Consider the following 13,723-nt stretch of genomic DNA (forward strand, 5'->3'; position numbering starts at 1 on the left):
TTGTTTTAGTTGGGAATCAAATTGAAAATGCAAACTCACTAGTGCAATTTTGTTCTTCATCACTATTATCCAGGCAATCATCATCACCATCACAAACCCAGCTCTTGGGAATACATCTCTGGTTGTTGCAGGTGAAATCCCAGGAATTAGGGCAAGGTTGTACCGGAGGTTCTGAATTGGGATCAGCTATGCAACGGAAACCGTCATCCGCTAACTTCTCTCCGTATGGACATCCACACCTCACAGTTAAACCGGTAGAGTCATTTGAAGGAACGGCAAAGCACATTTTATCACAGTTGCCATTGTTAATAGAACAAGGTTGAGATCTCTCCACTGTCTGTACTTTTTCACTATAAACCTTCACCCCGTAAAGTCTGTTAGTTTGCGGTTCTCTAACCATAGTCTCTTCTTGTTCCCCTGTGAGCTTGTGTAACCTTATAATAGCGTCTAATCGCCAGTCCGTGATGTACATGAAATCTTGGTGAATGACTATCGAAAATGGATGCCTTATAAGCCGAGAATTAACCGTCCTGACATCTGTTCCATCTAAGTTCGCATGCTGGACGTGATCTAATAATGCGTCGCACCAGTAAACTCTATCGGCTTCGAAATCTATAGACAATCCATTAGGCCAGCCTAGTGTCACGTTCTTGAAGACTATTAAACCGGACCCATCCGAATTAGCTCTGCTTATGTTGGCGGGTCTGTCCCACTCAGAGAAAAATATAAAACCTTTGTTGGGATGAATGACAATGGCTCTCGGTCTCTTTAAGTTTTTCAGAAGTGTTCTTCTATAAGTAACATTTCTTGTCGATAGGACATTCAGTGTTCCTTTCCGGGAGTCGATGTAGTACAGATTCTTAGATACCCAATCTACAGCCAATCCCTCTACGCCTTCATTTTGTGAAGCCAATACGATTTCGCGGGAGGTGCCATTTCTGTGAACCCTGTAGATGACATCTTGTAAAACATCGGAATAATAGATGTGACCGTCTCTGGCGTCGAAATCTAGACCCACAAATCTAGCTCTCCGTGATACGACAGGAAGAATAGCGTCGCTGAAGCCTTCGATAACGGGATACAGAACCTTGCCTTTGATAAATCTCTGCTGGGAGTACATTAAAAATTCAGTTACTAATGCGCAGTTTCGTAAATCAGTCTCCAGTTTCCACCCGATATTGCAAGCGCATCTATACCCCAGACCTCCTCCTTGAATGGCTGTGACTATGCACATCTGAGCGCATCCTCCGTTGTTGTTTCCGCACGGATTATTAGCGTACAACTGCTTCAATCCGTGAACGACTTTGATCGCCTTCGGCTCTCGAATATCTTTCATCTTATAAATAGGTTGAATACTGTTTGCTCCTTCAAATTTATCTACGGACATGACTCCTTGCTTCGTGCCATCCGACCAGAATATTCTATTTTCGAAAAGAGCCAGTCTGGAAGGACTCGGGACTGGTTGTCCTCTTAAAACTAAAAATCTGTGTTGTCCTTCATAGTCCACAGTTTCAATATAATCTAGCAACGAATCACACCAAAATACTCGTTTTGCTATGATGTCAACAGTGATGCCGGATGCTTTGTACGCAGCTTCTGAGACAATGGACTTTGCGTGAGTGCCGTCCATATTTGCTCTGAGGACCTAGAAAGAAAATAAACCACAATTGATATATTTATTATCTTTATAATGAAACATTAAGAATCAGATATGCATTAGTCAGATATATATTTATCATAAAGCACTGTTCTTGAACGCAAAGCCAAATCGCAGAATATTGATTTTTATCATCTCAAATAAACTTATTTAAATTTACCGGGCAAGCATAAATCACATTGCGATATTTTTAAATGAAAATATTGAATAAGATTCTTACCTGACTGCCATCAGCCACAAACATATAGCCCAGAGTTGGGTCGAGAGCCAAATCAGAAGGATTTGTTAAATTTGAGCCGAGAACGATTGCGTGTCTTCTTCCATCTAATTCAAAAACGTCAATCTTCTGTCCGACGGCATCCGCTACATACAGCTTATCTCCTACCCAATCTACCGCTAGTGCTACAGGAGACCAAGTTCCCGGGATTGTTATGTCATTATCGGCATAACTCGGGATTCCGGGTGGAGTGTTTAGTGATTGGATATGAACCTACAAGATAAATACAATTGTAAATAGGTGAACGATTATTTTCAGTCTCCAGAAACTCCAGGTATTAAATAAAACCATCATACAACACGTAACAAAATAATTATTTATATTTTGGACATGTTGCTTCATAGAATATAAAAAGATAATTGGGAGGAATAAATGATCAACAGTGTACAAAAATGGATGGAAAGAGGTGACAAAGTCCCAAATGTACCCAGAGTGATTTAGGTAGATGTACACCCAATGGTCTACAAACTGCTACATAAAATTATGCAGCATTAACTTAATTTAAAATTACACGAAGACAAGATAATCATTTTTTAATATATATTTTACTTAGTCAATACCACTATTTCTTAAAATCCATATTCACATGTATTTCGATGCATTCCGCACCATTTTCAAACACCATATAATGCGGAAAATGATGGGGAATGCATCAAAACATGTGTCACAATAGTTTTAAAGAAATAGCGGTATTTATTAAGTAAAACTTAAATTAAAAATACATAGATTTTACCACAAAGTGACTGCTGAATCAATTAATGATACTAGATGGACGGAAACTTTTCAGGTGTCAGTTTAGCATCAATGGTAACTAATGAATGTAACCAGGAACTGAACTCGGGACCTCACGCTTTGAAATTCAACTTAAGCTCATCTAGTTTAATGTAACAACCATTTCTCTATGGAGGTAGAAAAGTAAGTTTTGATATTGGATTGATACCTTTCTTGTTTTAGTGTCAGACCAGAAGAGAAGGTTCTTCTTGAAGTGATAATCCAGTCCAGCGCCACCTGTAGAGTTGGCAATGAGTCTCACCGACCATCCATGCGTGTCCATTGTAAGTATGGCTTTTTCATGTGCAAATAACAGCTGCGGTGGAGATTCAGGGGGGGCTATACACCGAGATCCTCCTGTCAAGTTGTACCCGGGAGCGCAAGAGCACTTGTATCCTGAAAATTATAAAAGCGGGTAAGTAAATTAACAATATACATATTTTGGTCGCAAGTAACAAATATCTGCCCACTAATTAATATTTGAAATGTATACAAATTTATACAGCAGGAGCTCTATAATCTAAACGCCGAAAATTTGCCCTCTGTTCGGACAAGTGGAGTGTTCGGATTACAGTACAGAGAATCTGTAGGGTATTTTTTATCAAATAAAATAAATATGTATTGCGAAATTTTAAATGTTTTATTTTTTATTTTTAAAGAAATCAAATATTCCTGTTGGTCGAGATTTATTTAATGAGAAGTAAAAAGCTTTGTCTCGCAATTTACGTAAAAGCATCTTCTCTGTCACAGGAATATGTAGGTGGTAGCACAGATTTCCATTTTTAAGAGGCGTCTTTGATATTCAACATTAGTAAGAGCTATTTTATCACTTGAAATTTCGAGATATGCTGCAAGCCTACTTATTTGTCAATTATGTATCTATCTTTCACTATATTGAAGCTATACAAAAAGGGCTTGGTTAAAAATTCATAACCGAGTGAGTTGAAAGTCTGAAGAGGTCCTTACCTCCTTCTCTATTAGTGCACAGCTGGTCACAGAAGCCCCACTCGGAGCACTCGTCTCTGTCGGTGCAAGTCCGGTTGTCTGGACTGATGACTCCTCCTGATGGACAGGAACAAGCTCCACCATTCAAGGAAGCGATACACTTGTATTGGCAGCTAAGTGAAGGGCATGACGCGGTTGCTAGAAATATCAATTCACTACTTTAAAACAATTTTTTTTTACATATTATTTTAAGTGTATTTATGCACTGTTGTCAATCGTCACCGCCAACAAACAAAACTAAATAATTAATGCAGTCAAACACAGCAGTCCCCTTATAAAATGAATACAAGTATTATGCATATTGTTCACACTATACTAGATAAATCTGCAGTAGCTGCCCTTATATGTATATACAAGGGAAGGGAGAACTTATAATTTACTTACATTGAAAGCTCCCAATCGTATTTTAGGATCTGATAAAGAAGCTCTATCTAGGCTTTCTCACAAACCACTTTTGCAAAGCAATTCTTTATTTAAACTATGTAGCGAAAATTATTTTCAAAAAATGAAACAAAATTGTATCCCGATTTTACTGTGAATTTACATTTGATAGCTTTTAATGTCCCTGTCACTGCCTATCTAAATAAATACAAGTTTGTAAAACCACCACCATATATAAGTGACAGGGATTAGTAGTTGGCTAGTTCAGTTAGTCAGTTAGATCCAATTCCAACCAGACGTTGGCCGGCAAACAGATGCCTCCACAACTCCGACCAACACAGCAGACAGACACGGAGCAGTACCAAGGCATTTGTAGAAAATGTTTAGCTATCTATCATCTGCAGAAAATGTCCAGTCAATTGGCTGGTACACAGCTGCCTCCGCACAACTCCGACCAGCACAACAAACAGACACGGAGCAATGCCACGACATTTGCAGAAAATGTTCAGTCATCACATTTACCACTCGGCCATTATTCATCAACATTCTATTGAACCCTCTACAAGTTGCGAATTTTTCTTGACACAAATCAACTTACAGCACGCTGTTTCCTCATCCGCACCATCTTCACAGTCCTTCTTGCCGTCACAGAGCTGGACCTTGGAGATGCATCGTGGAGAGCCGGCAGGGCCCCCCTTTGGGCAGAGGAACTTGTTGTCTGGACACGCAATGGCCGTGCAGTTGGCTTCATCGGAGCCGTCAGCGCAGTCGTGGTATCCGTCACAGTGGAACGTGGCGGGGATACACAGGGCATTCGCACAGCGGAACTGCCCAATGTGACACGGGGGGAAGTCTGGAAACATTTAATTTAGAAATAGACTAAAACTCTTTCGCAGACATAACTTTGCACATCTACATTTGTATTTTTTATTATTTTAACCTGTGTCAGGAGGGATTTTTGAGTGTTGGCCAATTGGGCACTTTTCAGCATTTGCTCATTGGTGGGAAGAAACCATGTAAAACCTGAAATTATCCGGAACATTGGTCTGTATGTTCCCGATAGTTACTTAAGACAGCGTCGACATAGATTGTTCCACATTCCTGTATACAGGACCAACCTGCCGATGGTTATGCCTGTAAGAAGAGCTACCGCTATGTTGAACAATATCTCATTGGATATTGATCTGTTCCATGTGTCTGAAGGAGTTTTCCGAAGCGGGATTCTTCTACACCTTTAGCAATAGTTCTTGCATATATTTTATTTTAATGTATGCGATTAAAATTTTTTGTAGTTTGTAATGTATATATTAATTGAAATAAATAAATTGAATTGAAATTAATTGAAAAAAAACTGCTCAGGAGAAGCTTTTAAGCTTTATTTTTTTTTATTCACTTTTTTTTGCCATTTTTTAGTTGACCCAGAAGACATATATCTATTTTTTTTGTATTTATAACCATACCTCAAAATTTAATGATTTCATATATTTCTTTCCCTTCTAAAGAACACAAAAAGTGCGGTTTTACGATATTCTGACTCAGGACACCCCTTTGAGGAAATTTAGGAAAATTTAAGGGAATTCGCAAAAAATTGGGTTGAACCCAATTCTAGAATTGCGGTCATCATTTCTAAAATGATAAAGCGAAGTGCGTTTAAACAAAATAAACAAAATGGGTGATGTCCCAGAATTAGGGCGCTTGTGTACTACACGGATTTTCACTGTCCGGCAGAATTACAACGAAGTTTGACAGTTTAGCGTGATCGAGTTCACGTGCACCGTGATCGCGCACCATCCGGAGAAAGACGGACAAGTGCACAAGCCAATCATTCGTTTCTTCATGCTAACCGGACTACCGGACAGTAAAATTCCGTGTAGTGCACAAGCGCTCTTAGGGCGTTAGTCCACTGCACGGAATTACACGGAATTTTACCGTCCGGCACGTCAGTTAGCGTTTTAAAACGATGATTGACTTGGATTGGCTTGTGCTTTTGTCCATCTTTCTTCGGATTGGAGCTCTTGATCGGTGCGTGAACACGTTGCGCGTAAATTCTTCTTCTTCTTCTTATTGTAGGCCTTGCGGCCTGTTCTTAAGAGGGATTAGCCTCCTGCGATGTCGATTCCCAGCTATCGACCCATCTCTTTGGTGGTCTGCCCGGGAGTCGTCTACCATGGGGTTGGCCGTACAGCGCGATGTGGGGGAGTCTGGATGGTTCCATTCTCCTCACATGCGTATACCATTGTCTCCTTCGTTGCCTTCCCCACCTAACGACATCTTCGATCCCGCATATTTCCTTGATCCTGGCGTTTCTGATTCTATCTCGTAGACTCGAAGAAAAATGAAATAAAAATAAATTAATAAATTTAGGGTGCGATCGCACTTACGGCAGCCCGTCTCGTCCGAGTTGTCGCCGCAGTCGTTCTTGTGGTCGCACTTCTGCGCCGCGTCCACGCAGCGCTGGCCGCCCTCGCAGCGGAACTGGTCGAGGCGGCACGCGGCGCCCGGGCAGCCGGCCTCGTCGCGCCCGCTGCGGCAGTCCACGTAGCCGTCGCAGCGCTTCTCCTTCGGCACGCACGCGTCCGCGCCCGGCGCGCCCGCCCCACCCGCCGCCGCCGCGGACGCGCCGCAGTGGAAGTCGTCCGGCTGGCACTTGCGGTACGCTGCGATATGGGGAATATTTACATTAGTACACAGAATATACGCATACATTTTATTATTCAAAAATAAAAATATTTAAAACAGTTATTTTAAATCTGGTTCTCTCCACTTTTTTATTAAATTTAATATTTAATTTACACAAATAATGTCGATTTCCTTATGTGACCCATATCATTAAAGGTATAGGTTGGTTTTTATAGCCACAATAGGATATTATCACTCGGAAGGAATATCTAATTTAACATACTCAACCTATAAAGGATTGTATTAGACTCGTGAAGTGTTTATAACAGTCGATATAATCAATATTTTCATTCATCATTTTCTTTTGGAAAATTCGCCTTCGTAAATACGTTGTTTTCGTAAGTTAGTAATGAATGACGTCACAGAAACGATGGACTTATTTTAATATTGGAAATATTACTAAATTATTGGCGGCTCTATTTGTTGATGTCTATGGTCCACCCTCCGAACCCCCCCTGCCCGCATATTTGTATAACACAAATGGCAGTGTAGTGGTAAATAAACAATCCACACTACTACTATTACAGCTCTATAAACCATATGACGTCATAAAATGTTCGATGACGGAAATTTGATGACGTATGCGAACGCACGGTCGCACGGTCGCACGTTCGTTTTCGTTTCATTCAAATATCTAAAGTTAAAACCTTCATATCTTCCTTAGTTCTCTACAGATTTCAAAAAGAATGTTATCGATAGTCTTGTGATTTTTCATATTAAAATATTAGCCAATAAACCAATATCGTGACAAAAATCTATTACGTGTATGATTGAAAATAAATAAATAAATGAAAAACAGCTTATTTTTAAATATATTGTTAATTGGACATACAGTGGCCACAGAAGTATTCTCAGCCATCGATATACCGTATGTACGTAAACGCCATTATTTCAATGTGTTTTATGACCATTCTCGGCGCGGGTGCGTAATTCAATGTTTTCGGGAAAACCTACAAGACATTAGGGGTATATTTCTTTTTACGCGCGGTAGGGTGATAAATCGGCGCGGCGCCGGATTAAGCGTCTGACCACGACCGGGTTGGTCCGCTTCGAATCCAGCCTTGCCTACAAAAGGTCGGATAAAAATAAATCTTTTATGAAACCCATTCGAGCCGGAGTCACCTTCGGCCCTCGGGCGCTATTTTATTTGCAAACCGATTGGAAAAACTTTTCACTTCCGCACAATGGAACATTAAACACTTCAAACATGCTGCCATGTACCTACTCGGAAGTAACGGATGTTTGCGGAAATATTAATATACCCTTCATATAAATTATTATCCAAACGTGACCGCAAAGGAGCCTTTAAAAGGATCGAGAACGATTCGATTTTAACCCTTTCATGAGATTCGTTATAAATCACATTAATTGTGCATCAAATTTAACCGCTTTATTTATTTAATATTATTCTTTAATCCTTATTTGGTAACAAATGGTGCATAGAGCACCGCATCAGATTGACGTAGTTTTAATTTTTGGGATCACATCCTGTGATCTAATTTCGGTTATCTTCTTCATCTCAACCTTATAGTGGAAAGCTAAACAAACTGTGCACTAGGACGCTGCTCAAAAACTATTAGATAAAATATATTTATCAACAATATATTTATAACAAATAGGCATGAATTGACTCTATAGTCAGTAAATTTCAAATCGTAATTAATACACATTTGTAGTTAATAAATAGTAGATAAATATTGATAAATATTGATACTGTATATTCACATAGTGCTAAGGCACTACGTGAATATACAGTATCAATATTTTTAATTAAAAAAAAAACAAATGTCCAACATATTTTAATAACAGAATTTCAATTATGTTAAATCATTTTAAATATTTGGAAAATCCCTCATAAAGAATGCCTCTGTAAGAAAAAAACTATAATACTGTTCACATGTCACTAAAACAATTTTTAAAGCCCTATGTAAATTAACAAAAAATACCGGATTACCGGCAATTAGATTTTTATTCATCGGTAAATTGGTGATGGAATTTAGCTGTATTTAAGCGGTTAACCGATTTACTGAAAACCAGTAATGCGTCTCCTAGTGAGGACAAGCTTTTTATGGCTTACTCAACTTTTCCATGAAACGCTTTAAAATTGTAATATAATTAAAATAAAAGTCTTTTTAATAAGCCCTAATGATGTCCGGCTCTCTGCCGTTCATGGACTCCACAACGTCCATTTTTTGGCGAATGATACAGTCTGGCAAAAGTTATGGATTAAAGAAAGAATAAAGATCTCAAGCCAAGAGTTTCTAGGAATATAATTTGTAAGCGCTAAGGGTGGATTGCCAAAATGTTCCCAGCAGTGGTAAAATAAAAGCAGTCGCTAACCAAAAAGCGAGGCGATAAAACATTTTCAGCCAACAAACGGTATTTTACTATTCTGCATAGTTTTAACATTTGCCAGAGATTCGAATACCAAGTACCCTTTGAATTTTGGATACTTTGGAGATGGAAACAGATAAATTACGAGTACAAAGCACCTTACAACAGTCTCGGGAAACTTCCGGGGAATATGTAATATTTATTTTAAACTAGTCTATAACGGAAAACTAACATACTCTTATACACATGATATTGTACATTAAGACCAACTATGGGAGATATCGAATGAACGTAATCGAGGTTTAGAACGAATTCTTAAACAAACTTTGCTTAGAAAAAAAAACTTAATTGTAAAACTCTTTTTCGAAATGAATTTTTTGTAAATCAAAGATATTATACATTAAAATTAAAAACGAATTCAGAGCTATAAGCATAAATCGCTCACTCCTTTCAAGAACGTCATAAATAAAAAAAACTTGATATTTCAGGAGAACGTTTTTAAAGTTTAAAAATATAATACAATGTATTAAAAATGAATATCAAGCCACTTATTGAAGTTTTAGTATATTTTAAAATATTTAGTATATTTAAAAAAATAATTGAATACCTTTTCTTCAAAATGCAAAAACCATACGTATTTAGTTAAAAATAGGTCTCTTTTGCTGTGATATAGTAGATTTTCTGGGCATTCCGAAAACATGCACAACTGAAAATTGACGATTTTTTATTTATGACGTTCTTGAAGGAGTGAGCGATATAGGATTACTAGATTATAAAAAATCATTGTACTCGATTATATTTGTATATGAAATCACTATCGAAAAAGATTAAAATAAAATATGCTTATTGGCGAAGGGACTTTTGTTCCAATTTCATAACCCATTTCAACTCTTAATTCGCTTTTTTATGTCATTATTAAATGTTTGCCAAAAGGAAAATTCGAAGGCAAACTTTTGCAAAGAAATTCATATACAAACACAATTATTTTAATATCACGTCATTTCTAACATAGATATTCATACAACACTAAAGAGAATGATTATTTTATAACATACAAGTTTGTTTATTTTAAAAATTGGTATATTTAGGCACTCCGTTAGCAGAGGGCACATAGATAGTATTGATGGCTCTCTTAAGATAGTAATATCCGGCCCTGCCAGGAGTTCAATAAAAAACAAAATGCTATTTTCTGGCGCCTAAACCAACAATTTATACCCTGAAGCAGTTACAGAAGGCACATAATGGATTTACCGATCTCAGTAAGGTTTTACTGAGGAAAAATAAAAATAATGAAAATTTACCGGATTAACGATGTTATACGAATAACCTAACAATACCTAATACAAAAATTAATAAAAATTTTAAAAAAATGTTTTTAATTTAAGTTTAATTAGAAAATACCAGTTTTTCATCAAATCTATTGTGACACCTGTTTCGATGCATTCCGCATCATTTTCAAACACCGTGTTTGTGTTTACGGTGTTTGAAAATGATGCGGAATGCATCGAAACACTTGTCACAATAGTTTTCAAGAAACAGTGGTATTTACTAAGTAAAACTTATTATTTTTTTCACATTTCAACATAGATGAAGAAGAATATGGATGTCTGGGCATTTACGGAGCTTACGATATTGAGATGTCAAAAAATAATATGATAACTCCGTTAAGTGGAGATAATCCAGATTTGTGAACAAGTATTTGGACGCACTTAAAGTGTTTGTTAAGTAAAACTTAAATTAAAAATGGATAGATTTTACCACAAAGTGACTGCAGAATCAATCAATGAAATAAAAAAAATGTATTATAATTTTTTGAGCTTTTTCTGCGAAATTGTCAAACATGTCTAAATATATATTTTGAAGATATTAGACAGCAATTCGTTGTTTTTTGTTTCCCTCAAAACCTACTTGTCAATATGAAAAAATCGAATAATTATTTTTAAATTAGATAGCATTGACTTTAAAGTATTGTAATTAAAAAAGTACCTACCTATTTTTAAATACCGTCGCCAGCGTTCTATCAGTACATTTTATTACCCAGTTCTATTATCAGTATCATACTTAAAACATTAATAAACATTTTATTACCTGCGGTACAGCTATATGGAATAAATACACAATAATAATAGAATAAAAATAAATACATAAAGCATGAAAAATAAGTCCGCTTGTGTTGGTGATATTGTGAATCGATGAACTAAGCTTATCCCTAGCTTTTAGCTCGAGTTTATACAGGAATTACTTATTTGTGTGTTGCCAAATTAAGAAAGGCATAAAGTAACTCTTCGAAGATTATGTTTTTAACTGTGTTGTTTTGGTTTCATTTTTTATGGTGCCTGTTCTAAGAAGTTGTTTTAGTTTGATAGGATGTAAACCGTATCAAATGTGTAGGATATTAATTAAGTGTTTACAATATTTATTACAATTGATAATACAACAAGAAAAGTGTTTTCTTTTTGCAATGGTATTTTTTATCGGTGTTTACTAGATCACGAAATATTCTTTACTTTTGTTTTGTCAGCAGTTTGAATGACATCTCGTATCACTCGCCTCTTTATAGCTGATGTACGCGGGTAAATGTTTTTGCAAATGCATATGGAGGGCCGTCCGGTTTATCTATGATTCTAGATGCCGGTGAAATTAGTATTATATCGCTCACTCCTTTCAAGAACGTCATAAATCAAAAATCGTCAATGTTTAGTTGTGCATGTTTTCGGAATGCCCAGAAAATGTACTATATCCCAGCAAAATAGGCATATTTTAAACTTAATATTTACCCGCTACAGGTAGAAGATGTTGTTTTTGCATTTTGAAGAAAAGGTATTGTTTTATTATTATTTTGATTAAACTTAATATTTTTCAAATGTAGAAAAAACCTTCAGGTTTTACCTTAAAAGATATGCTGCAAAGTAAAAAGTTCAATCAGTGGCTCGGTATTTATTTTTAATACATTGTGTTATATTTTTAAACTTTAAAAACGTTCTCCTGAAAAATCAAGTTTTTTGATTTATGACGTTCTTGAAAGGAGTGAGCGATATATTAATAATAATAATCAATTTTGCAAAATAAATACTATCTTCTAGTCTCACAGAGAAAGGAATTGGCCGCCAACAAAAATCATAAATAAACCGAATGGTCCGTCATTCATTTTTCTGCGATTCATTCCGTATGTGTGACAGCTATTAAAAATTAGTTTTATTGTTTGTTTTTTATTTTTATTTTATTATTATTTATCTCTGTATCTTTTTTTTTCTGACGTCACAAGTAGAGAGAAAGATATAACCCAAAGGCCGATTAGGAAATAATGTGTATTGTATAGAATATCGTCATCCTTGTAATGTCAATATTGACTAATGACGATAGTGAAAAGAGCATAATGTGTTAAACACGAAAAAATTAAGAGTTGCCACAAAAGAGTGAAAAATAAAAGAAACCCAAGAGATAGATACTCTAAAAACGATTGGAGAGCGTCATATTTTCACAGGTATGGATGTTGTCAGATGTAAAAAGTGCTGTAAATTTTAATTAAAACCGTTCGATGCTTTAAAATGATAGAACTCCATTTTAATTCAAATATTAAAAGTTAAATCAAACACTGATTTTTTGAGTCTGCTAAGTTGTATTTTATTATTAAAAAAACACATAAAAATCAATTTTGTAACGCCTAGTTATGGCATTTTCAAACAAATGTTCGCCACAACTAGGCTAAACAATTGTCACAAAATTTATTTTATTATGAGTTTTTTAACAACAAAATATAACTTAGCAGGAAAAAAATCAGTGTTTGATTTGAAAATTAATACATAAATAGTCAATCAATTATAATGTTAATTAATAATCTAATGATATGTTTGATTAAAAAAATATTTCGTGCTTAAATTTAGAAAAAATGGTTGTGAAGGTTTCCACTTTAAGGAGAGAATAAATCTGACTGTACAATTACACAGCCCCAAATACAAGTCATTCTTACGATATTTTCAAATCCCCTCGTATTATATATATATATATATATTTTATATTGTGTATGACCTCCCTTCATTCTGCACTCTCTGCGCCGCACAGGAATAAAGGAATAAGAACACCGGATCCGGAAAGGACCGATAGAGGATAGAAAAAGAAATAGAAAAAGTACGGGGAGTACAAGGGTGTCGGAAGCGGAAGCAATCGGACGCACGTGACGGAGATAGCGGGAATGGTGGTCGAATAAAGAAAACGGCGGGAAGGATCTCCCGCGCTTTCTAACTTTCACTCAAATAAATTAGTAAATTCCTTTTATAACTACAATAAAACCTTTTTAATGCTTATATTTACCATTTAATTTGTATCGCTGGTATATACATTAAAAATGTGCTTTCAGTTTAAGTTTAAGGACCAGTATTCGATAAGTCGTAACTTAATTTTCTCTAAACCCAAGTAACATTTTACGTAATTGTTTTTTTTTTCTTAAAATCCCGATTTTGTGTTGAAAAATTTTTTTTTTCTTCGTTACATTAAAAATGTGCTTTCAGTTTATGTTCAAGGACCAGTATTCGATAAGTCGTAACTTAATTTTCTCTAAACCCAGGTAACATTTTATAATAATAATAATATATAAAACCCTTATCCGCACCCCAATGGTG

General features: G+C 35.9%; 1 protein-coding gene across 1 annotated transcript in view; it reads right to left on the reverse strand.

Annotated features, from left to right (window-relative positions):
* Positions 1-13,723, reverse strand: part of mgl (low-density lipoprotein receptor-related protein megalin) — a 63,247-nt gene that overhangs the window by 18,291 nt on the left and 31,233 nt on the right. Inside the window, exons 3-8 of the mRNA XM_088277596.1 lie at positions 6,473-6,748; positions 4,690-4,944; positions 3,672-3,848; positions 2,875-3,101; positions 1,878-2,147; positions 40-1,645 (exon numbers count right to left, since the gene is read on the reverse strand). Of these exons, the coding sequence (XP_088133722.1) occupies positions 40-1,645; positions 1,878-2,147; positions 2,875-3,101; positions 3,672-3,848; positions 4,690-4,944; positions 6,473-6,748 (2,811 nt within the window). The remainder of the gene's footprint in view (positions 1-39; positions 1,646-1,877; positions 2,148-2,874; positions 3,102-3,671; positions 3,849-4,689; positions 4,945-6,472; positions 6,749-13,723) is intronic.

This window comes from Brachycentrus maculatus, unplaced genomic scaffold, assembly GCF_059751285.1.
Source record: "Brachycentrus maculatus isolate JH-2025_06_01 unplaced genomic scaffold, ASM5975128v1 h1tg000047l, whole genome shotgun sequence".
NCBI lineage: Eukaryota > Metazoa > Arthropoda > Insecta > Trichoptera > Brachycentridae > Brachycentrus > Brachycentrus maculatus.